The sequence below is a fragment of the Kwoniella mangroviensis genome (assembly GCF_000507465.2).
Source record: "Kwoniella mangroviensis CBS 8507 chromosome 1 map unlocalized Ctg01, whole genome shotgun sequence".
NCBI classification, from domain to species: Eukaryota; Fungi; Basidiomycota; class Tremellomycetes; order Tremellales; family Cryptococcaceae; genus Kwoniella; species Kwoniella mangrovensis.
In genome coordinates this window covers 3,199,970-3,224,287 of record NW_027062533.1, presented here as the reverse complement: position 1 = coordinate 3,224,287, position 24,318 = coordinate 3,199,970, and the positions used below count along the sequence as shown (strand labels likewise).

The 24,318-nt window shown below is 44.5% G+C and overlaps 8 protein-coding genes across 8 annotated transcripts; 5 read left to right on the top strand and 3 right to left on the bottom strand.

Moving 5' to 3' along the window:
• Nucleotides 1–242: 242 nt before the first annotated feature.
• I203_101200 (uncharacterized protein) lies at nucleotides 243–1,715 on the top strand (the record flags this gene model as incomplete). Its single annotated transcript, XM_065516838.1, has 5 exons — nucleotides 243–322; nucleotides 410–537; nucleotides 639–770; nucleotides 897–1,266; nucleotides 1,388–1,715. The coding sequence occupies 5 exons, from the start codon at nucleotides 243–245 to the stop codon at nucleotides 1,713–1,715; spliced, it is 1,038 nt and encodes a 345-aa protein (XP_065373656.1).
• Nucleotides 1,716–2,234: 519 nt separating this feature from the next.
• I203_101199 (histone acetyltransferase type B catalytic subunit) lies at nucleotides 2,235–4,053 on the bottom strand (the record flags this gene model as incomplete). Its single annotated transcript, XM_019146152.1, has 7 exons — nucleotides 2,235–2,342; nucleotides 2,420–2,781; nucleotides 2,863–3,055; nucleotides 3,155–3,244; nucleotides 3,327–3,650; nucleotides 3,736–3,869; nucleotides 3,993–4,053. The coding sequence occupies 7 exons, from the start codon at nucleotides 4,051–4,053 to the stop codon at nucleotides 2,235–2,237; spliced, it is 1,272 nt and encodes a 423-aa protein (XP_019004711.1).
• A 736-nt stretch (nucleotides 4,054–4,789) lies between these two features.
• On the top strand, nucleotides 4,790–7,944 carry I203_101198 (uncharacterized protein; the record flags this gene model as incomplete). Its single annotated transcript, XM_019146151.1, has 9 exons — nucleotides 4,790–5,314; nucleotides 5,396–5,562; nucleotides 5,629–5,971; nucleotides 6,029–6,154; nucleotides 6,216–6,575; nucleotides 6,639–6,845; nucleotides 6,897–7,460; nucleotides 7,566–7,706; nucleotides 7,759–7,944. 9 exons carry the CDS (start codon nucleotides 4,790–4,792, stop codon nucleotides 7,942–7,944), a joined length of 2,619 nt encoding a protein of 872 aa, XP_019004710.1.
• Nucleotides 7,945–8,462: 518 nt separating this feature from the next.
• I203_101197 (uncharacterized protein) lies at nucleotides 8,463–11,316 on the top strand (the record flags this gene model as incomplete). The annotated part of the gene is made up of 10 exons (XM_065516837.1): nucleotides 8,463–8,680; nucleotides 8,787–8,821; nucleotides 8,892–8,972; nucleotides 9,058–9,351; nucleotides 9,444–9,588; nucleotides 9,675–9,900; nucleotides 9,980–10,141; nucleotides 10,224–10,390; nucleotides 10,475–11,128; nucleotides 11,193–11,316. The coding sequence occupies 10 exons, from the start codon at nucleotides 8,463–8,465 to the stop codon at nucleotides 11,314–11,316; spliced, it is 2,106 nt and encodes a 701-aa protein (XP_065373655.1).
• A 239-nt stretch (nucleotides 11,317–11,555) lies between these two features.
• Nucleotides 11,556–14,791, bottom strand: I203_101196 (uncharacterized protein; the record flags this gene model as incomplete). Its single annotated transcript, XM_065516836.1, has 16 exons — nucleotides 11,556–11,818; nucleotides 11,896–11,998; nucleotides 12,074–12,467; nucleotides 12,559–12,695; nucleotides 12,760–12,860; nucleotides 12,924–13,098; nucleotides 13,164–13,317; nucleotides 13,383–13,450; nucleotides 13,514–13,679; nucleotides 13,744–13,795; nucleotides 13,849–14,008; nucleotides 14,061–14,084; nucleotides 14,137–14,192; nucleotides 14,243–14,288; nucleotides 14,354–14,524; nucleotides 14,591–14,791. 16 exons carry the CDS (start codon nucleotides 14,789–14,791, stop codon nucleotides 11,556–11,558), a joined length of 2,271 nt encoding a protein of 756 aa, XP_065373654.1.
• Nucleotides 14,792–15,105: 314 nt separating this feature from the next.
• Nucleotides 15,106–17,299, top strand: I203_101195 (uncharacterized protein; the record flags this gene model as incomplete). The annotated part of the gene is made up of 7 exons (XM_065516835.1): nucleotides 15,106–16,084; nucleotides 16,147–16,206; nucleotides 16,267–16,285; nucleotides 16,341–16,515; nucleotides 16,599–17,038; nucleotides 17,104–17,194; nucleotides 17,270–17,299. The coding sequence occupies 7 exons, from the start codon at nucleotides 15,106–15,108 to the stop codon at nucleotides 17,297–17,299; spliced, it is 1,794 nt and encodes a 597-aa protein (XP_065373653.1).
• Nucleotides 17,300–17,778: 479 nt separating this feature from the next.
• On the top strand, nucleotides 17,779–21,841 carry I203_101194 (uncharacterized protein; the record flags this gene model as incomplete). The annotated part of the gene is made up of 14 exons (XM_065516834.1): nucleotides 17,779–17,855; nucleotides 17,926–18,039; nucleotides 18,097–18,826; nucleotides 18,891–19,000; nucleotides 19,062–19,106; nucleotides 19,176–19,376; nucleotides 19,490–20,340; nucleotides 20,400–20,455; nucleotides 20,523–20,713; nucleotides 20,786–20,961; nucleotides 21,051–21,195; nucleotides 21,269–21,381; nucleotides 21,475–21,641; nucleotides 21,728–21,841. 14 exons carry the CDS (start codon nucleotides 17,779–17,781, stop codon nucleotides 21,839–21,841), a joined length of 3,090 nt encoding a protein of 1,029 aa, XP_065373652.1.
• Nucleotides 21,842–22,188: 347 nt separating this feature from the next.
• Nucleotides 22,189–23,786, bottom strand: I203_101193 (uncharacterized protein; the record flags this gene model as incomplete). The annotated part of the gene is made up of 4 exons (XM_019146146.1): nucleotides 22,189–22,432; nucleotides 22,529–22,845; nucleotides 22,934–23,729; nucleotides 23,779–23,786. The coding sequence occupies 4 exons, from the start codon at nucleotides 23,784–23,786 to the stop codon at nucleotides 22,189–22,191; spliced, it is 1,365 nt and encodes a 454-aa protein (XP_019004705.1).
• Nucleotides 23,787–24,318: the final 532 nt, after the last annotated feature.

Here is a 24,318-nt window from a genome sequence, read left to right as displayed (position 1 = left end):
TTTAAACTATCATTCTGTTCCTTCTTCTTTCTCTTTCCCTTCCTTCTCTTATATCCCAGATACAGATAGATTGGTCAACTCTGCCATCCGTCTGGTAGACAGCCTGAAGCTCGAACAGGCTATAAGGAATTTGTCAAGTAAACCCCTCCGACCCTTGACATCTCATAGATTCAAACCAGACTCAAGGTCTTCGTTCAACTACTTCTTCAAGTATCACCTACTCAACTGTTGCTGTTATGAACATGTCGGACATTATCAACGGGAATGGACACGGTAATGCCGAGAGTTCAGGTGAAAGTTCAAAGGCGGCTGGTAGTATAGGGTGAATATCGTCATCTTTATCATCATCTCTTCCTTTCCTTCGTACAACAACTCGAACCAGAGCTGATCAGATACGAACGAACGTTAGGATCGATCCAGTAACGTATAATCATTCGATGAACTTGACCAACTGGATATTCAACGTTGGATATTTGCATCAAGACTGGGCAGATGTACATTTAACTTTCTTTCAAAGTGGTCTGAAAGCTCATCGAAGTGAGTTTTGTTCAACTTCCTTTCCCTCCTTTCCTTCCTTCCTACTGCTATAAGCTCATATGGTGATCGATATACTGACAGACACTGAATAATTTTTTTAGTCGTCCTTGCTAGAAGTCCCTACTTGGCACATTTGATGAGAAACGTAGCTCCAGGATCGACTATACATCTTAATTTCGCAGACGAGAATATCAATCAGGAATCGGTCCATATCGCATTACAACATCTTTATAGTGAGTTCAGTTTCTGTACTTGTTCCTTCCTTCCTTTACACATACAGACTCTCTCGTTGAGACTTTTCCTTACTGCATACCTGTTCCTATGATACTTTGCTAACGCTCTTCCTCAATACCTCGTAGATCCTTCACACAACCTCATCAACCCTACCAACGCCCGATCCATCTTAGCCACCTCACATCTTTTCGGCGGTGTGCCCGAACTCGTTCATCACTCTTACGAACTCATCAAATCTTCTATCAGTCCACAAAATATCATCGATCTCATCCAGTGGGTATCACAATCAGGTGATATACGCTCTTCATCTTCGGCAAATGGGTATGCAAAGTCCGGTCCTAATGGCACAGGCTCGGGTCCGAGTTCGAATGGTAATTCAACAATGTTTGGGAGTATCGGTTCTTCATCAGGATCAGGGAATATCAGCTCTGATGATAATTGGTTAGAAGGTGAGAGTAGGTGTGGTGAATGGACAAACAGGTTGAAGGATGATATGTGAGTTTTACTCCTTCTTTTAGGGGTCATTCGATCATGTGAGGGGATTGGTAGGATCCCAAAGGAAAAGTATAGTGGAAGGGAAATAGAACTGACAAATGAATGATTCTTACTATGTCAGTGTAAATTACCTCCTCCATCAACTCCCTTCCTCCTACCCTCCTAGTTCGATGACCACCCAACCTGAAATAACATCCATCTTCTCTCAACTACCGTACGAACTCTTCAAACTAATTTTGGAAAATAAACAATTCCCATTCGGATCGATGCAGGAGAGATTTTCATATACCAAAAAAATCATCTCATCAAGAAAGAAATACTTGCCCAGTGGACCGGGTGGCATGGAAGAAAGTGTAGTATTGGCTTTCAAAGGTTCGGATCAAGGGATGGAAATTCATATTAGCAGGAAACCAAAGAAGTCGAGACATCTTTGGAAAGTTGAAGGTTAAGTCCCCTTTCGGACGGACGTCAATCAGGAGGATAGGCAAATTGGGTAAGATGGTATGGTTAGTTGGTATATAGTGCAATCGGCGGATGTGTCGCATCGTGATTGAGGTGAAGAAAAGGAAAGGGAAGAAAGGTCTGTTACCGAGAAGGACAGGACGATTAGGTAGAAAAGTATCAAACCCACATCGAGAGGCTCACAATCAATCACAAAAGTAGTAATAACCCATTTGAGAAGCTTTTCAGCCCTCATATCGTCATTTGCATAGTATATATAATGATAAAAGTGTTCTCCATTTTTCACATCGGATCATACAACATCTGTTCATACTCATCTGGATAGTCTTTCCCTATTTGTGTTGAGATGTATACATTCGCATCCTTCTCATCATGAACATATGACATCTTTTACTGCATTCTATGAATGTGCTTGCCTATATTAACAAGTAACAACGTTTGATCAACTTGTATCTTGTACATTTACTCGATCGCCCATATACAGGCTACGCTCTGTCTCATCTCACTCAATGAAAAGTCATCTCCAATATCCTCTCATAATCCTCTACTACACTCTCATAAGTTTTCGCTAAAGCCTCTTTCCTTTCTTCAAGTGTCATTTGCGATAACATTTCCTATGAAACGAGTATCACCCCAAATCAGCTTCTCCTCCGAGTTCGGTTTTTCCATAGATGGAACGGACGTAACTTACATAATTAAATCTATACAATCTAGCTTTCACATGTAACCTGTATTTCTTCAACTCTTTTTCATCTTTCAGATCCAGCTGTTTCAATAATAACATCTCCAACAATCGATCGAATTGCCTTTGCGCAATTTTATATTTCTTCCTAATCTCACTTTCCCACTTAACCCTCTCTGATCGACTCAGTTCATCACTGGGTCCTATCCCAATTGAGAATTTTGGGTCGTCCAGTATACCATTAGAAACCAAAAATATGAGATCGTTTCGATCACGTAAGTCTTCGAATCCTTCGGCGGGATCTTCAACGGTGAGTTCGGCTACTTCTGGACGGGATAACATCTGAGAGAAAAGGGTGGAATATAATTTGGCTAGACATGATATCAGCTCAAGTACATACAACAGAATGTTGATTGAACAGGTACTACACATTAGACTGAAGCTTAACTCACATCCATGTCCTTGATTCTGATAGGGAGGTAAAATGACAAATTGACTTAATCTCAATCTAACTTGATCTGGATAACACCAGAATGGATAAACCGATACGTATCCTACGAAATGATATGTCCATATGTCGGAGTCCGCTGCGGGTCGTTTGCGTTTCTCGTATAATGTTATAAACTCCCATGAATCTTCATCTTCCTATTCATCATCATTATGTTGTTCGAAATCAGCTCAAACAGAGTTCACTCATCGAAGTTGATGTTTCAGTCAGAGCTCGCGGAGAAAGGAGAAACTCACATGAACGTAACTTCCTCCTTCGATAAAAAGTAATATGAACAATTGCATCCTCCTGTGATACTCTCTGAACCCAGGGGTATTCCATGTTGCCTAAACCAATTGTCAATTGATTCGAAATCAGCAATCCGGATCCGCAATCGCCTCTGGCAATAATAATATGAAGCTAGCTCACCTTGTACATCTCAAACACCACAGCATTCTCATCATCCTCTTTCAACTCCTCACCGTTACTGACCTTTCCTTTTCCTTTTCCCTTGGATTTGCTGGATGGAGCAGCTGGTCTGACGTATGATCCAATCTTTTCACCTAGAGGTTTGAACTCCGATGAATCTTTCTCCACCAGTTTGCTAAAATCCATTTCCGATTTTGTATAATCAGGAGGAATGAATTTGTATAAAGTCCCCTCAATCTCATCTGAAGGTGTTGCTGGGGAGTTGAGTTTGGAATCGTATGTTATAGATAAAAATTGGCGTAATGACCCAGAAGCGAATTGCAGCTAGATCCAGCGAAAGAAAAAGAACTTATATCAGCTTCAATTCGATATGTAAAGCGTTGTTAGTTGTGGATATGGTATTATTCACCTGTATGTCTAACCCTTTATACCCGAATATCTTTTCACGTTCTCCGAATATAGGATATGTGAATGTAGGATGGAATGGCTCGATGGCTCGTTTTTCTTGAGCGTAAAGTACATCTTCATCCTCTGGATCCCGAACTATACCACAGGTTCAACGTTAATGTCAGCTGGTCGATCAAGCATCTCCATTCGGATACCACATTGAGGGAAAGAGGAGGGAAGGGAAGTACAATGATGTGTCAGTTGTCGTATCCCACTCACCTAGCTGAAGACTCAGAGCCTCGTTGGAGTCGCTCAACCATTCTGCCAAGTCCTCAGACATCTTGAAGGATCTTCCAGATAATGGTCGTCGTAAAGTGATGAGTGATGGTTGATTTTTCAGAGTGGAAACCCAGAACATTACTGGAATTCACCTTCTCAAGATTACTCGTAGATGGATGGCTCAGACATGACAACGCGTGTAACGCGTGTGGATAGGCTTGCGCTGGTCGGTCTTGACAAAACAGGCTCATGACAATGACAATCAGCTGATCCCACTACTCGCATGCCTATCTCCTTTCTACCCTGAAAACAGCCACGGTGACGTTTCGAGGACGGGTCGCATAAGTGGTCAACTAACCATAGCACACATGTAAAAGATTCGGCACACTGCATACCGCATACTCTTGGAGGTGACCTGCCCCTACGAGTATCTCACATCTCACAGCCGCCAGATATATCTATACTCCTGCTCTGCTTAATAGTGTAGCCTGTAGATATCACCCAGTCACCTCATACCGGTCTCTACAGCTCTCACCAGCTACCTCTTCACAACATCGACTATCTCGCCTCTTTCTTCCCCGTTAATCTCAGTCGCCAGTTGCTAGAAGCGACCTAGACTTTTTCATCTTTCCCCTTATTTCTGACGGTTTATCCTCTTCTTTTTCGCTGCTCAATCCAAATTGTTTGACTATACTGGCTGAAATCAACCAACTCTTCCGCCACTACTACAAACACATACTTCCATCTCGCTCTTTCTGATCCCTCTTAAAACAACACAGAGAATACAGCCCTCAATAATGTCAATGGACGGTGATCTCATCGCTCTCGTCAACAAACTCCAGGACACCTTCAACGCCATCGGCGGGGATGCCGTCGACCTACCTCAAATAGTAGTCGTGGGATCCCAGTCATCTGGTAAATCGTCCGTTCTTGAGACCATAGTCGGTAGAGATTTCCTACCAAGAGGACAAGGGATAGTGACCAGACGACCTTTGGTACTTCAGTTGATCCACACCCCCGACTCTTCTTCCTCCTCGACATCTGGTCTTTCTCCCTCTGCACACAACAACAATTCTTCCTCATCCATTAGAAGATCACCTAGAATCGGTTCGACGGACGATGGAAATAATGGTTATTTGCCTAATCTCGAACATACCCCTACTGCCGGAGCGGGAATAATGAGACCCGGTGGAAGACAGATGAACGAATATGGCAATGTCACCTATGCGGAATTCTTACATATTAATAGACGATTCACGGACTTTGAGGAGATAAGGAAAGAAATTGAGAATGAAACGTATAGAGTTGCAGGCCAAAATAAGGTATGTTACACCAATCCAGAGTCTCTGTACTGCATAATTCTATATGGAACAAGCAAGCTGATCGATGTCGGTGGGGAATAGGGAGTGTCCAAGTTACCAATCAACTTGAAGATCTACGGTCCAGGTGTACTCAACCTTACACTCGTCGATCTACCAGGTCTGACGAAGGTTCCGGTGGGAGATCAACCTACGGATATTGAAAGGCAAATCAAGAACCTTGTGCTTGATTATATCTCCAAGCCCAATGCGTAAGTTGGCTTTGTCCAGAGCTTGCCAGCAATCTCACTAAGCTGAAATATTTATTCTTTCGACAGTGTGATCCTTGCCGTCTCACCAGCCAACGTCGATTTAGCCAATTCTGATGCCCTCAAATTAGCTCGTTCGGTTGACCCCCGTGGTCTAAGGACTCTGGGTGTTCTGACGAAACTTGATTTGATGGATGCTGGAACCAACGCTTTGGATATTCTGACGGGCAGGACTTACCCTCTCAAGCTTGGTTTCGTGGGAGTGGTCAATAGAAGTCAACAAGATATCATGCAAGATCTACCTATGGATGATGCGAGACAGAAAGAAGAGGATTTCTTCAAGACTCATCCAGTATATCGAAACATCGCTCATAGGTGTGGTACGAAATACCTAGCGAAGACGCTTAACGCCGTAAGTACTTAAGGCCGACAATTGACATTGCCACTTAGGCTGATTGTTCATATATAGGTATTGATGACCCATATAAGAGAGAAACTACCCGACATGAAAGCTCGTCTGAACACTTTGATGGGTCAAACCCAACAAGAATTAAACGCTTTCGGAGATGCTACATTCTTAGGTGAACAACACCGAGTGAGTTGCCGATATTTGAGATATTATCTATCCAACTGACGTCTTGCCTTTCGTCGATCAGGGCTCTTTGATCCTTAAATTGATGACAGAATTCTCGAAAGATTTCGTTTCCTCCATCGACGGTACTTCTTTGGAGATTTCTACCAAAGAATTATCAGGTGGAGCAAGAATCTATTACATCTTCAATGAAGTCTTCGGTCATGCTTTAACTACCATCGATCCAGCCCAGAACTTGTCATTAACGGACATTCGAACTGCTATAAGGAACTCTACCGGACCAAGACCAAGTTTGTTCGTTCCTGAGGTAGCCTTCGACTTGTTGGTCAAGCCCCAAATCAAATTGTTAGAACCACCAAGTCTGAGATGTGTAGAATTGGTTTATGAGGAATTGATGAAGATCTGCCACAATTGTACTAGTCCCGTGAGCTTTCACCACTACCTTTTGCCTTGATAGATTCGATAAGCTGATAATTTGGCTCGTCAGGAATTACAACGGTTCCCTCGGTTACTCACCCAACTCATCGAAGTCGTCTCTGAGTTGTTGAGAGAACGACTAGGTCCTACTTCCGACTATGTCTCTAGTTTGATCTCAATTCAGGCCGCTTACATCAATACCAACCACCCTGATTTCATCGCTGGCTCAGCGGCTATTGCGAGAGAAGGTCAGCAACAGTCTTCGCAGATGGCAAGGGTGAGCTCAAAGTTGATCGTGACATTGGCCTGAGCTGATCCAACCGTGCAGATACCCTCACAGGCTAGCTCACCAGACGACGAAGATGAGTCAGTCTCTTCTGACGGAGCAGGCTCAGCCCCACCTAATGGAGCTCCCCTGAATAACCTTCATCCTCGTTCGGCATCCACGTCAGTACCCGATATTCGAAGACCATCAGTCGCAACCAAAGGAAATGTTGCGAGTGAATTATCGAAAACTCGCCGACATGAACGTACGGCCTCTGGATCAAATACCATCTCACCTAATGCTATCCCTCAACCTCATATGGCCAATACCATTGGTGGCGGGATCTCACCCCATGGCGCAGGTGCCAAACAATCTTTCCTGAATTACTTCCTGGGAGGTCCAAATGGCTTAGACGAACCCCGACCTTCATCCGCTCCTGCCACCGAAAGACATCATCATCAACAATCTCGAATTTCCAACAACTCGAGTAAACAGTCTCAGTCACAGTCGAAAGATCTTCTTCCTGATTTGAGTACTGGTAGAAGACCTGGTAATCTGAGGTCTGGCTTTGGGATGGATACTAGTTCGACTTATGATATGAAATCTTTGGGTAAACATCTGGAAGCTGTGAGTGGGGATTTGACTTCTCCTTTTATCGCATCGTGTTTCTGCACGGAGTATCACTAATAGTGAATAGCTTGATTTGCTGACCACGTGTCATGTTATCCTCAGAACTCCCCGGATCATCCATTACACTTGACAGCACGGGAAGAGATGGAAACTACCTTGATCCGATCTTTGATCGCCAGTTATTTCAGTATCACCCGGCAGACTATACAAGATATAGTACCGAAATCAATCATGCATCTACTGGTGAGTACGCTCTGTTCCTTGTATTATTGGGAAGCTGAACATTTGTTTCTAGGTAAACTTCTCTCGAGACGCAATTCAACAACGATTAGTCACCCAGTTATACAAACCTGATTTATTCGCTGAATTGCTATTTGAAGATGAAGCGCTTGTATCGGAACGTACAAGGATCAAGGCTTTGTTAGACGCTTATAAGGAGGCTTTCAAGGTGTTGAGTGAGGTTAGTTTGAAATCGACATGATACTCGTATATATGAAAAGGTAGATGGATGTCCATTGTCATGTATTTTTTTGGTTCATGTGAGATGAGTGGTTATTCACTCTGTTCTTTATGCTTGTTAAGTCGATCATCGTACTCTTTGCCATATCCGGTAATTTCGAGCCTTAACAAGGTGTAAACAAAAACTCTAATTGCCTGCATGCTAACCAAAGATCCAAGATCCCACTCCACCGGGTCATGTATACGAGATACACTTTCGGGATTGATTTAGCATACATACCATTGCTCCCATCTATTATCTGACAATTATCCGTCTCGACTGGCTAGAGAAGAAAACAGGTTCGATAGCCCGGTGATACTTCTCGGAGTATTTGCTGTACGACCCCACCAGATGAAAAGGATCTATCTACCTCTTGCTCCTAGCTTGATATCACTCCTTTCACCAGGTACTTCACTCGCATACAACATCATAATCTCGACGTAGCCCTAACAAAAATCTCTATCTGTCTTCGGACATCCTACTAGTGGTGAACAGGCAAAATGATGACGATCCATCGGGTCAACCGACCCTGGATCTTATTCACCTTGCTCTTCGTATCGCTCTTACTCCTCTTCGCACCATTTACAAATCATGGGTCAGGTAATAGGGAGAGACTGAAGGGTGTCATTGAGAGTGTCAGAGGGAAAGGAAAGGGCGGAGAAGCGGTGATGGTATTGGAAGATAGTGAGGGTCACTGGGATGAGGCTGATAAGATGAGGTGAGTATGAATTGAAAAATCATGATGTGATGTGGAAGCAGAGTGTGACACACAGTCATGGAGTATCGTCGTTGGAGCATCATTAGCTGATGCTGTCATGTCATAGAGAATGGGAGTTCAACAGAGCATTGCAGTACGAAGGTGAGTGAACACCAAACCAAATAGCAAAAACGGAAGTGTCACAGGGAGTATGCTGATGTTGAATTGACAGGCACTGGATCGAGGATACAGGCATTCATAGATAAAGCTCGTTCAGGTCAACCATTCACTGTCTCGGTGATAGGAGGAAGTGGTGAGTTCGCAATTACCAAAACTCATCATCTCTTCAGTCTGGATGGTTTGTACTAACAAGCCAATGATGGTATGGTTTGGTGCAGTATCAAAAGGAAGAGGTCTAACACCACCACCAGACCACCCACGCCATGGGTCTCATAAACGTCCACGACAAGGAGAAGAGCAAGCTAAAAATAATCCCAATATCGACTTGACAGAAGTACCTTCGTCCGCCCCTCCAAAACAAACACAAATGGGAGCTACGACATTATACTCTAAAGAGAATTTACACGTGATGATATTCGATTGGTTAAATTCGACTTTCCCTAATCCGAAGAATAGGTTCGTTAACGGTGCTCAAGGTGGAGTAGGTGCTGGGTATTTTGGTTGGTGTTTTAGTGAGTTGACCAGAGCAAGATGTCTTCCATCAGTTTAGCATTAGGTAAGGGATGTTGTCAGCTGATGGTCTTATGTTGAACCTCATATTCAGAGGAACATATACCGGAAGACTCAGATCTGATATTGGTAGAACAAGGTATAAATGATCTGTTGGATATGGAAGTCATAAGTTTCTATGAACATTTGTTGAGAGGTTTATTGGAATTACCTAATAAACCCGCTGTCATCAATGTTGAGTGAGTTTATTCCCCCTTGCTTTTCTATACATCTAGACAATGTGATTACGTCGCATGTTAACTGATCCTTGATGCATTGACTGTAGAACGTTCACAACCCTTTTCCCCTCCCTTCTCTCCTCTTCGGCATTCCATCAAGGAGTTTTGAATTTTTACGACGTACCGTCTATAGCTATTCGAGATGTAATCTTACCTCGATTACTGGCTGATCCAGATAAACAGATGCCGAGATGGTTCAGAACGGGAGATGATGTGACGCTGAAGGATCCAAAGGCTAAAGAATATGGTGGTGTAGCCGTGGACGTCATGCATGTGAGTTGCCTGATCTCCCTAGCCATGATATGATTCATAGGAGAAGAAAGGCCTGCTGAGTTGTATTTTGCCCACATAGATCTCAGCAAGAGGACACGCATTAGCAGCCGGACTGGTAATCAGATATCTCCAAGATCAGATAGAACGTTCAGCTCCGCCATCTTACTTCAGAAAAGCTCTGAGTCGGTTCGCATCGAGCTATATCAAGAAACCACCTTTGCGTATACTGGATGTTCCTTCGGTGAGTCAATGGAGCTACCTACATCAGCAGGTAAAATGAGATTGTTAACTTTGTGATTAATACCTCTTGCATCCATTTTCAGACGTCGCTCACTGGCCAATTCGACCCTTTCCAACGTGATCCAATGCATGTCCCCGTATGTCGATCGGAGAACTCCCCAAGATTGCACGGCAAAGTATCCAGTGCGGAGGATGATGTTTCAGAAGGATACGGTCAGGGATTACAGCTTGCTGATGGATCTCACGGTTGGTGAGTATTCATTCGTTTCTTTTTGAGTCGTCCATCGAGTTGATATATCGAGGCTAATGATTGGTGTTTGATTTTCGTGAATAGGATACAATGGTCTTGGGCAGAAAAACGATATCTGATATCGAGAGAACCTGGTGCCATAGCGATATTCGATTTCATAATATCACCTCCATCGAAGGAAGTTGAAGAATCGAGAGAATCGTTGTTGTTGGCTGAATCTGACCCGATCGAACAATCGCTCATCGAGATTGATGACGAGAATCAAGAATTTGAAGTTGAAGCTGAGAATGCCAGTGAAAACGAAAGCGACAGTGTGGACGAAGAAGAAGAGGGAAGAAGCAGAGATAAATTCAAACCTATCGCATTGAGCTCAAGACCCGGTGGACCATTCAACTTGCATGCAGATGAACATGAACAAGTATCCGGGTCGAACGCGAAATCAAGAGAAAGGAGATCCCGTCGGCGCAAATCCTCATTTACTTTCGACAACGTCATTGCAAATGTGACCTCAGCGACTGCCGTTGAAAGAGAAATATTAGAATCCGATAAAGAATCAAGAAGGTTCATATCTTCACCTAACAAAAGGCAGAATAGAGGATCAGGAGGATCGATCCTAATAGGATATCAAAGAAGTGCGAAACTGGGTTTGGGGAGTGTATGGTGTTGGGTAGATGACGATAGGATACAAGGTACACAGGTGGATGGTTGGTGGAAATTGGACAAGAGAAATATGGGAATGTGAGTTTTGGGATATATGCCCAACGCACGCTCTCGCTGATACTGACGTTGATTGATGATTTAGGGTCAAGGAGATTGCATCAGGTTTACAACCTGGTAAGCATACCCTACATTGCGAATTGTTGAAAGAAACTTTAGATCCTTCGGGTGGGAATGAATTCAGATTGTTTGCTGTGATGCACGATTAGAGGACTCAGGTGATTTGAGTAGAAATTGGAATTTTTCATATCGCAACGATTGGTTGTTTGCTTGCTTGTACATACCCGTCAACGGACGATACATACCGTAAATACTATCTTCATTAGTCAATCAGTCAATTAGATACATACATTGTTGTATACATAATCATGTTTTCATCAGGGTATATAAATATACACATTATATGCAAGGTATAATCATCTTGTTTCGGATAACTATGCTTCAGTAATCACTTCCAACCTTCTGCAACCCTTATACCAACCATCTTGACGATTTCACCAACTCTCACGACCTGTTCTTTAGCTTTATATAATTCCACTTCATCACCTGACTTCACCATAATATACTTTTGAGACAGCTCATCGCGCTGTTTAGTTTCTCCACGAAGCTCGCAGATCATTGCTAGAAGAGAAGTGCCTTCTAGAGTCAAAGAGCGAGATTCTAATTTTGTAGATACTTCGATTGAATGTTGAATATGTTGGATTGCTTCATCTAGATATATACATCAAGTGGATAAGTTAGAAGTTGGTGAGTTGCATTCGACAGTTTTCTTGAGATGACAAACTCACCTAGTGATTCCTCTGAATCACCATCCAAGGCTACATCCAATTTGGCTTTGCCCAAACACATTGATCCTCTAGCTATACATTCTAGATCATCCCCTCCCAGTATCTGAATTTCCCCACAGACAAAGAAACAACTATCAGCCTCCATCAGACCACGCTTGAGAGATCAAAATTGACTCACCTGATCCCATACAATCTCAATCTCCCTAATAGCCTTCGAAGCCATTCCCATTCCCTCCATACTAAGTAACACCTCGCAAAGCATCACTACCCCAAACCTATATAATGCCCATAAACCCAATTCGCTGGTCAACTGGACAGCCGATAAAATATCAGGTAAGATCATATGACTTGGTGCATTTGCCAATTGTAATTTCTCGACTTTCTTGAACAAGTCTTTTATATGTTCTTGGATCAATGTTATTCCTTTAGAGGGTGCTTGTTCGTCGGCAAGATTAAGAATTTTGGATTCTGGATGTCCTGTTTCTCTACCTGGTCCGCCAACACCTCGTCGTTGAGAATACCCCGAGGGGGGTTGTGATGACGATATATGGGATAGCAAAATATCATCACCGCTAATTTGTTCAAATCGTCAACTTCATCAGCTTCATTGTTTCTCATTGTCCATATTTGTAGATGAACGAAGCATGATGAAGGATCACTCACTGCATCTTGGCTTTTCGCTCAAGTACAGTCCAAACTACTTTCGACCATCTATGATATGATTGTATTGACATGCCTTGTAAAACGGATATATCAAGTAAGATGGCTAATGCTGAATCGTATTCTGCTCTTTCAACGGCCTTATCATTCATTCCCAATCATCAGCTTCCCTCACGAACGTCAATATGCAACACAATGACTCACTCTCTGAGCCTTGGACAATATCACGGTTAACCTCCCGTCGTTCCACGGAGACACGTCGTCCAAAGCTAGATCTTCGTGAAACTCCGCTAACACGCTGGAACCTATCAAATCAACCAGGTCAGGAATAGTTGTTACACAGGAGGCAATGGGAAGGGTGAACCTACCCAACATGCCCCATAATCCAGATTGAGTAGCATTCCAAGCTGCCATATCCAGCTTTTGACCTGTTCTCCATACTTTACTGATCTTTCGCTCTTCGTCTGTTGTTGACGATTCAGTAGATATTTCTTTACCTAATGAAGAGTGTATGCGACGGAATGCCACATGCACAGGTTCACCCTATCCCATTGAACACAAATTATCAGCCTGACAATCATGTCAACTGGTCGAGCAAGGGGACTTACTAAATCTAAAGCTGATTTGACAGACCAAAGTTGATCCATCGGAGTCTGTCCCTCCGGCAGTCGACTGGTAGATATTGGATTTTGTCGTATACGTATCGTCTCGGACGGTGTGAACGCTACAGAACAAGTCTCATGCTTGATCCTCTGTGCTAGACTATACTCAATCGTCCGTTCATCAGCAGCGTCAAGAGACAGCTATACCGTGTGCTTGTGACTTACCTCAGACAATGCTGTAAGCAAGCTTTGTCCCCCGCTGTTCTAGCTACTCGTATAGCTTCGTCAATTGCCTGGCGACCCACAAATCAGTCTGTCAGTCAAACATTGAGTTGAGGTAGAGAGAAATGGCTCACGGACTGAGCCGATTCCATCCCACCGGTAGAATAATAAAAAGTAGCTATGTTCAATAAAGCATGTTGATGTTGACCTCTCCCAGCGGAGGGGAATTGATAATCGTAGAAACGCCTGAGTGAAGCTAGGGCATTGGAATAGTCTCCTGAAGCGTTGGAAGATTGATAGCTATAGACAGCCGTCGAGAGTCAGCGTGACTTGGTGTCATAAAATTAATACAAGAATGACTTGCTCTTGCATCGCTTTTATCCTCTTATCCAGCGTATCTTCCATTCCTGATCTCCCTGTAGGATGCCTCGGTTTAGCTTTCTCTATCACATCAGGATGGCCGACTCACTATCCAAAGACCATATACCGGCATGTACAGAGGTACCTGCATTTGGAAGTCCACACCATTTCGCTATCTCTCGTGAGAGATGGGTCGTCTCGTCGAATGAAAGTTTACGAAGGGTGTTGAGCAGGTTACGGGAGAATATTCCCAGCGGAGAATGACGTTCCTACCGCATGTATAAGCTATGCAAGTGGCTGAGCGACTCCATCGTAGCTTACTATAGGTTCTGGCAGCTCTGTTGGCTGGATACTATGATATTAGCTTCCAAGACGAGCATCTACCAGCTGAACTCACCTCATCGTCGTCCGCATAATTCAGCCTATCCCGTAGTTCCTTCTCCAACCCTGTTCCTACCGTCAGCCATGATCGTTCCCAGTGTCCTTGCAAAAAGAATCCTCACTATCCAGGAAGGTGCATCCCTCTGCAACATCTCTAAATCTATCCCCCTACGAATTTATCAAAATATATCAGATTAGAAGACTTGGGCACCGTGTTGTAACGGTTGACTTACAAAAGCGGTCATCCAATTGGTATACTTCTCAGCATCTTCATATTCCTCCTGCACTTTTTGACCCCTGCTTCTCTTCTTGTTATTCCTCTTCAATATCTCTGTGGTCTCCTTCCTCACAAGTGGATCAAGTTCGTCTCGAAGTGAAACGAAAGTTGCCGGTTGACTTCCTACCTGTGGGTGGTAGTATACCAATCAGCTGTTTTGCACGTATTTGTACCCAGATGTCAGCTGACTTACCTCTAGTATCTCCCTGGTCAATATCCTGAGGACGTCCGCTACGAAGCCATGCGAGTATACCGGGACAGGTTGACAATCATCGTTGAGAGGGAAGACGCGATCTATGATCCAAGCCAAGGCGATATGTAATGGTAATTGAGGTTCGGTGAGCTGTCGACTGTGACTTGAGTAGATCCTAGACCTCTTCCTTGGTGATGACATGCTTCTATCCTCTGCCGACTCGGATGCTTGCGGAAGAATGCTGGGTTGAGGTGAGGTATGATGATCTTGAACGGGGGAAAAAAGTCAACAACAACGAAAGACGGTCGCGTGGTGGTGGTGAATCGCGAGTACTAGTATGACGTTGTTCATCATCCAAAAACATCACTCATTCCAGTTCATCTCTCACTCTTCTTCTTGCCGCCGTAGCATATACATTTCAAGGGAGACTGACTGGCAATCCTTCAACACATGAGTGCCGCTGGATGAGCTCAAAGATACTCCGACTTGCAGTCCACCGACACTTCCTGCGGACAATGTCGCAGCACAATCACGATCACCCTCTTCAGCCAGCACCGAGCGGCGGTACCAGCTCACACAAATCGCATTCACATCCACGTCCAATACCTCACAGTCATCATCAAGATCAGCACCATGCAGAAGAATCTCTCGATGTGGGAGAAGCAGCAGCGAGAAGACGCTTGAAGGGCAAACAGAAAGCGAATTCGACTCATACGCCGGATACGAACTTAGCGAGTCCAAAGCAATGTACTGGAACACCTGATGAACCGCTCTCTGCAATGTTGGATGAAGCTTTACATACATCCTTATCTCCCCCTCGATCTCCAGCATCCTTGCCATCAAGTGTAGACTCTACTTTCGATGGAAAACTCTCCATGATAGCTGAACCACCTTTGGCTCATCATCACGCGCCTGTCCGACCCCATGCTCCTCCAAGACTACTTTCCCAACTCACCCGCTCTACTCTACCTACATCAAGTTTGACATACGAGTATCAGAACAGACAGAGGAATGCTTCCGGTAGTATACCGAGAGAAGGAGAATCATCGACAGCGTGGCAAAGGTCCAGTCCAACTACTGCAATATGCGATGAACCATTTCCAGATTTAGATCCTACCACTGGGTTACCCATCAACCAATCTCAATCTCGACATCGAAGAGATTCGTCGTCCTCGGATACACCATCTTTACATCTTCAAAGGACTATAACGGGACTGTTGAATACCTCACCTAGGAAATCATCTGAATCGAATAGCCTCATACCGTCCATGCCATCATTACCGAATTTGAACCTTTCGTTACCCAGAGTATCATTACCTTCTGCACCTTCTTTGGACTTCAAGAGGAATTTATCGACTAACGGCACGCAGGAAGATTGGTCGAGCTGGGCAACGGGATGGTGGAGTGGGAACAAAGGAAGGGTAGATGAGATGATGAGTGAGGAAGATAGGGCTGATACGGTTGAGGAGGAGAAAGAGAAATTGAGGAAGAAATGTGAGTGGATTAAACTGAAACCCCGATTTTGTAATGTTAAATCGTGGTCTGTCTACGTATAGACAAATCTCCTCAGAATCCTATAGTATTCTGCCATGGCTTATTAGGCTTTGACTACCTCGGTAAGCTTTTACTTCATCAGCCACCGTTAGGCTGACTTGAGCTGACGAATCGCATCACAGGTCCTGCAAATCTACCAACGTATGTGCTTCTGTAAAGCCCTTCTAAGGATTCTACCCACTGACTTTCCCTGCAGATTGCAGATATCGCACTGGCGAGGTATACGAGAAGTACTAGAATCTAATGGAACAGAAGTCCTTATAGCTAGAGTGCCAGCTACTTCATCGATCAAAGACCGAGCGAAGATACTGGAAGAAGTGATATCTGAGAAGTATCCTGGTAGAGAGGTCAACTTGATAGGGCACAGTATGGTAAGTGAGAACGACCTGATTTAGTTAGACCCCAAAGAAAACACCTGATCGATATCAACGCTAATCCATGAATCTGGTCGTAGGGAGGATTGGATTGTCGATACCTCATCTCCGAGCTAAAGCCCAAAGCTTTTCGACCAATATCCCTCACGACCATCTCCACACCACATCGAGGATCTCCCTTTGCGGATTACGTTATCGATAATGTCATTGGGAGAGATCGTCTACCTACTATGTTATCGTTGATTGAGACATTGAGATTACCACATACAGGAGATGGAACTGCTTTCTCAGCGCTGGGCACCCACTCGATGAAAGAGTTCAATGCTCAGGTGCTGGATAGGGAGGACGTCAGTTATTATTCTTGGGGCGCGAGTGTCGAACCAGGTCTATTCGATACTTTCCGTTGGCCGCATAGTGTGATCTTAGCGAAAGAAGGTCCGAATGATGGCTTGGTCTCCGTACATAGTGCGATGTGGGGTGAGTATAGAGGAACATTGGTAGGAGTAAATCATTTGGATTTGTAAGTTGCTTTTGTTATACCTTCGTATACATCAGATAAGCTGACACATTTATCGATGTGTATAGGGTCGGCTGGGTTAATACAGTTCGATATACATTAGCTGGATGGACAGGTAAACCAATAGCTTTCAAACCTGCTACATTCTACCTGGAAGTGGTGAGTATACTCTCCTCATCGATATCTGCAAGTAGCGTGGGTATTGACCGATCGGCTGTGATATGGGTGATGCAGGCCGATTATTTAGCTGAACAAGGATTCTGATGGGTGTATGTAAGGATAGGATACCAAGCATGAGCAGATATACTCAGACAAGCGACTTGATCATAGCACACGATGCATAGCATGAAACAGTATCGTTCCATGTGCTCAGTCGACCCCACAAAATGTCGAAGCGGAAACGGAGCAGCAGAATGTGAATAGACCCTCAACAGCAGTCCTATTGCGTTATACTTCGTCATCTGTATTGTATACACAGCATGTGTGTAGCCTTGTTCACCTGTACCAATCCTTCACAGACTGCTTGGGATGCCTATGCCAGATAACCATGTGTCCGTGGTACCTCAGGCACAGGTGAGTCGTTATCTTCCTCCACTTCCGCTGGGAGGTACGTACGAGTACAGTAGTCGACCAATTCCCATGCACAGACTCTATTCTCTTCCCGGTCTGTCCCTCGGAAGACGAAATTATGCGAAAAGGGATGGTCTCGAGGAGACTGGCAGGACCAATCGCACTCAAGCAGAATGCCAAATGGCCCCATTGAGGATCAAGTTCACCATCATCCGGCGGACGATGACATCGGGGACGTGATCCGGTATATGTGAGTATATATATATATATGTAGGTGCGAGACATAGAGATCTGGCTAGCTGACTAAAGCTATACAATAGCCCTATTCGCTGCGGTGAAGGCTCCGAAGAAGGGAGGTCACGGATCAAAACAAACGATCAAAATGCTATTCATGGGGAATGCATGATCGATCCGCCCAGGAGATCAAACCGGATGTAAGTGAGACAGTACAGTACGCGATGTATGAACACTGATAGGAGCTCTGGACTCAGATCTAAGCCTACTCAGCGAGCCTTGGAATATGCTGTGCATCCTGTGGCGAGTACAACCCAAACAGAAAGCAAGAAGCGGAAGAGAACCCCCCACACCCTTCCTGCGACCAAGGATAATGCCCTATTTGAGTGGGACGAACTATCAAGTCCGCTCTCCTCTCCCATTAAACGCTCAGAGCAAGATCTGATGATCCCGGAAGGACGTCATCGTCGAAGGATCACGACATCCATCAAAGTTGCAGATAGTAAACCACTCAGGACTTCATATTCCGGATGGTCGTGTCACGAAGTCCCACCCGATATCTTGTCGTCACTTCGATTCGATCGTGCTCCGGAACTCCTCACTTTACCTTCATCATCAGCTGTAGAGGAGAGCTATAAGGCAGCACAAGGTAGTCAATCCCGTCATCCAAATGATGGGGCCAGGTCTCGGATGACCAGGAGAAGACCCATTCAGAGGGAACAGACAGCTTTGTTCGCCCGTGATCAAGTCGCAGTTACAGCGAAGAAAGATGGGTTCAAGAGGCAAGCAATCGAAAAGGACCAGAATGAGGTACAGATTTTACCTTTACCTCAAACACCTTTTCAGCCCTATCCCGAGCTGGCGGACGGTATTCGATCAAGTAGATTATGTAAGGTCTTGAGGATATTAGCTGGTCTACGAAGTCCCAGATCAAGGAGAACAGAGGTATTGCCGCAACCTAGGAATAGACCTCCCGTTTGGGCAGAGGTAAGTATTGTCACTATTTCTGAGCTCTCGATAAGGCTATTTAGGTTCTGACCTCTATCCACAGTCTCGACAAGAGCTATGTGAAGCTTTACCTTACTATCGAAGTTTTCAATCTGGTTTATACATGCATAAGAAGGTAGCGTATGGATATCTACTGGAAGCTTTCCCAGCTCCGTCAGTCATGCTATCCTTCCTCATCGGGAATCGGCTGATCTTCTATTTTGTTGATATTTAGGAGAGATATTTGGGCACATAACGGAAAAGTCATCATATCTCACGGGTCAGCCTCGTCTTCCACCGTGAAATCCGGCATCACTGTCAAGCTGATATTTCATATTGACTGATACAGGGGTGGACAATGTGTACGAACACTCAAACCCGATGGTACATCTGGTCCAGCAACTTTACAAGCCGACCAATCTCGTTCGGACGCCAGGGTTGATACACTTCTTCTAGCTCATGAGAAGAGGATACCGATGGTATTGATTGCCGGAAAGGGATATGAGGGTTTACCTTGGGAGTTAAATTGTGCCTATGTCATACTGGGATGGTAAGTATCGTATCACAATGCTATATTCGTTTCTACCAGTAGAAAAATCAATAGGCTTATATATTAATACTTGAGCTCCTGGGTTGATCCGAAGACTGATGTATTATGTATAGGTATTGGATATCCCTCACTTGGGTCGAAGCTGAATGGCCACCTCTGGGTGTGAGCCCGCCAAAGGAGAGAGACTATTTTCATCGAGTGAAAATACGATTCGATTGGGTAGAGAGCCAAGGTACACCATGGTGGATCGAATCGTATAGTTTCATGAATATACAGGATGCCGCCAATATCGCTGTACCGCATAATGATACTTGGAAGAAATGGTCAAGAGAAATGACGCCTTTACCCAGCGAAGGGGATGAAATATCCTGTAAGGATATCCAAGACGATGTCAATCTACCAAAAGACGTACCATGCTGTGATGAAGAGAAGAGGACGAACGATGATTTGTGTACACCGAAGAAGATGGACGTCTCATCTTTACTGAATCCTACTGGTCTGCCAACTCCGCCTCATAGCTCTCCCGGAACACAGGGTCACTTGAACCGCTCATCACCACCTTCACCCTGCACGTCAACAACACATCGCCAGTTTTGGCCAGGGAACCAGTTTCTGTCAACCGCCCAACCACTTTTGACATTTACAGAACATTCGCTCAATCGCTCTCAATTCCCTTCCCCGACAATCTGTCCTTCATGTCATCGACCTATCGTACGGATATACCAAGAAGGCTTGTTCTGCTTTCAACCGGAATGTCAAGCTTTCTTCATGCTTGACTCCCCCATCGGCGTTCTACCTATTCCACCTGGATTCTCCCTATCTTACGATGAGAATTTTCTCAAACCTCGCTGTACACCTCCTGAAGTCATGATACCATATAGTGTAGTTCCGCAGGAACCGGTCAGAGTGGTTCCTGAGACGGAAGAGATGGATGGTGAAGTTGGAGGAAGGACCTTATGGAGAGGTGAGCCTACACTCGGAGAAAGAGGTTCAGTCTTTTGGCTTACCAGTCGGGATATTCAGGCTGGGTATGTAGGAGATGTGGAAGAGCAAATTGTAGATATAGATGGGAAGTATGGGTGAGTTTATGAAAACGAGCAAGAGATGATTACACGGGAGTCGGGGTTGAAGATGATGAGATTTCAGGAATGTCGGAATTGCGGAAATACTCTGGGGGTCGTTGATCCATCTCGGATCATTCTCAAGAAGGATCTTCCCCATATCCCGCCCTCGTTTTTAGGGGATAGTAAGATCGATCCGTCTTCTGGAATAACATCGAAGATGAGATGGATAAGTGAGATTGGCGGTACTTGTATGGTATATGATCTGCCCCATGCGTAAGTAACAGGCTCAGTAATGGGAAATTTACTGTTCGAGATGAGAAGAAATTGATGATCGAAATCATTTAGAGGCAAGGTATATCATCTCATTCAGCCTGATTATAATCTCGCCGATGAGTTGTTGCAAGACTACCAAAAAGCTGCCAATGAAGGGGGCTGGTTCCAGCGAAGACCTCTGAAAGGCGTGAGTACAGTATACATACACATCTGCCAGTATGGCTACAGCAGGCATTCTCATGCTAAAAGTAAATCTCGTTGATCTCGTGATTTTCAATGTTAGACAACAGGTAAGTGTCATTCTAGAGATAGTGTAATACAGGTTATAGATTCTGAGGGTTTCGTTTACAACGAGTAGTCAAAGGCCAATTTCTCGCTCAGCATTTCGCAGTGAATTTCGGTGCTGCATACAAATATCAGGTCGATACGTTATCTTATCCATTTGAAAAATCGCCAGAATGCGTGACGAGGTCGTTGGACTTGTGAGTAAGATGTGGCCATCACCCATTTATCCATTTATCACCGAAACGATTGAAGCTAATACGGCTGGATCAGAATAAAAGATAGAGTCAGATTGATCTTAAGCGAAGAAATAGTTTTCAACGAAATTCTCAGTGTGATGTATAGAGAAGGTCAAAAGATGAGCTGGCACGATGATGGAGAAGCAGGTAAGTCAATTACCCCCAAAAAGTAATAATTGGAAATTAGTTCGTTCTATCTACAGGCTCACCTTATCTTTCTTGTATTTTATTTGATTGCAGATCTCGGTCCAGTAGTCTCATCTTTATCTTTGGGTAATCAAGCGATTATGTCTTTCCGACTCAAGACACCTCGAGTAAACCCTAATCAAACTTATTATAAAGGTATGGCAGACAGGGAAATTAAGAAGATATCACCTACTGCTTTGAGTTTTACTCTTTCTCACGGTGTGAGCACAAAATACTGTATCACTCGTACCTCGCCTCACCAGACATTGCTGCCACTGCTGATGCGAACTCCCTTGCATTACCTTAGGACATAATGATAATGCAAGGAAGTGGTATACAGAAGAAATACGACCATAAAGTCATCCCGATGGGGTTCAGGATAGCTTCGACTGCTAGAGTCATAGGGGTACCGGAGATCTAAGTGTAATTGTAAGAGAGGGGTGATGTCAATTGTTTATGCATGTGTATATATATATCACAACATTATATCTTTGTATATGGAAAGAGCAGCTTTATTCCAGCAAGCATGGTATTGTTTACTTCCCCCACTGTCCATATCATTTTATTTTATTTTCCATCATATCACAATTTATCCCAATAAAGTGAATGGTAGGAGATTCTTCATGATACTGCATCAACCAGCATTCACCCTATCCTGATTCTTGGAGATCCCATCACTGTTCGTCGATTGAGAATCCATGATCATACACCCGATCAATCCACCTCCTATCTCGTCCAGCTTGACATCGACACGGAGCCACACCATACCTACAACTGACTCTCATCATCCGCAAAAACCCTTATACCCCCCTGACCCCATCTCTCCATGACCGCTCGCCCACTTTGCGTAGGCTGTGAGAAAGCGACGTCTCCCACAGTTGGGTCAAATGTACATCCGTACACTGTATTCGAGCAAGATGCGTTGAGGAGGTGATACGATAGATTGTTGGATCGGTAGGAAGGGGAAATGTAGAGTCTATGTATACCCAGGGGTGTAGGAAGGGGGGCGGGACTAATGATACACAGAAGAGTATCAGCTTTGTACGGTTCCTTTTGTTGTCAGATGGACTCCAAAGGAGAGTGAATGACGGATGAAACCAAGACTCACTCGCAAGTGACACTTCCAAATCCACCACTTTCCACCACCACTTTCCTTTCCTTCTCCGCTCCTTCGCATTGCAGTTGCTCACCATCCTTCAACACCCTCATAGCCCATTTGATCCCCTGAGCTACTACCACACCTACGACCCTCTCTCTCTGTACCACCTTTATCGATATTGAACTATCCAATTTCTGTCTTTTCGTACTACTTGCTGGCGGTGGTGAAGAGGTGACAAATAGGAAGACTTTACATCGTTCCAAGATTGCTTGAGGAAGTGGTGGAGATGATAACACCCTATCAACAGTCGACAGAATCTCGTCGAGCTGTATCAAGACAAAATTCAAGTCAGCTTCCACGAGACCCGGACGATGTGACAGAAATTGAGGGGTGGAGAGATATGAGTTCACATACCTTACTACCACCATAACTTCCATCTACCATTACAACTTTCCCTTTCCCCCTTTCCTTCTCTCCAAACGAAATATCATCTCTAACCACCTTCCATCCCTTGTCATCTCTGCTCTTACCCTTTCCTTTACCTAATCCATCCCATACGATCCCCCTCAATACCCTCGTATGATGAGCAACATGCACCGACTCGTCCTCTCCTCCACGCATGAATGACATTCCGCATCCTTGGCATGTATGCAATAAAGGTAGATGGGTGAGGTGTAGTTGCGTAAGGGATTTAGGCTTTGATAAGTTGGATCGAGGGGGTTTGATACCTAGTATAGAGCTTGGACTGCCCGCTGACTGTTTCGAGGAGGACGAAGACGCAATAGGGACGATGGTGGCAGGTTGTAATGCTTTGGTCTTTTTGGTTTGAAGTCGAGGTACGAAAAATCCTTTTAAAGATGATTGAATAACTTTCTTAGATGGCAATGACTTGATCGTCCTTCTACCGTTGACTTCTACATGTTTTGATACCTTCTCAGCTAGGTTGGGGGTCAAAGATGGATTCTCATTCTCTTCGTCCTCCTCATCCGCAGAGAAGAACAACGGTGATGATTCCCTGATACCCAATGGTCTTTTAGCGGGAGTAGGCGGTGAAGACGGTGTCGGAGTGTCTAGTCGGGATGAGCTGGGAGGAGATGATGATCTGAAGTTGGAGACCAGTGGTGGTGACGAGCTAGGATGATCATCGAATAGTGACAAGGAAGACGAGACTCGTGGAGGAGCTTTACCGTATGTCCTTCGAACTACGGGTCTGGAATGGTTGTGAGCGAGATTCCGGCGGATACGGAAAGCACACTTACTTGGACATGATACTATAGCAGTAAAAGACACTGGCAGGGAAGGGCAAGCAGTGACAGAGGACTGGATGGTGATGAACAATGATCAGGGGATGATGAAGGAAAGCAGATGAACGATGAAAGATGATTGATGATTGATGGCCGTGTGTATGTGCCCTGCAGTGTATGCGACATGAACATTACTTTTCAGGCACACGATCAAAAGTACAACGCGTCGAAATCACCATTGTCACGTGACACTGCTGTGCTACTACACCTGGCATTGATAACTGGATAGTCCCAGCTTGTGGCAGTGGACGGAAGTATCTGTATCAGATCTACGTTTGTCTAAGTTACTGGAAGAGCGAGATTGCCCGAAGAGATGCGACAGAGAGGTGGAGATGCGGCCGATAAATCCGCACATACTATGAGACCCACCATCACTCGTCAAATGGAAACCGGTAATTTGGAAACATCGCGAGCTGGGTTGAAATCTCAATAAAAAGGATAAACGCACTTCTCGTCGTATCCTCTGTCCGCTGCTACTGCTATCGTCATTGGTTT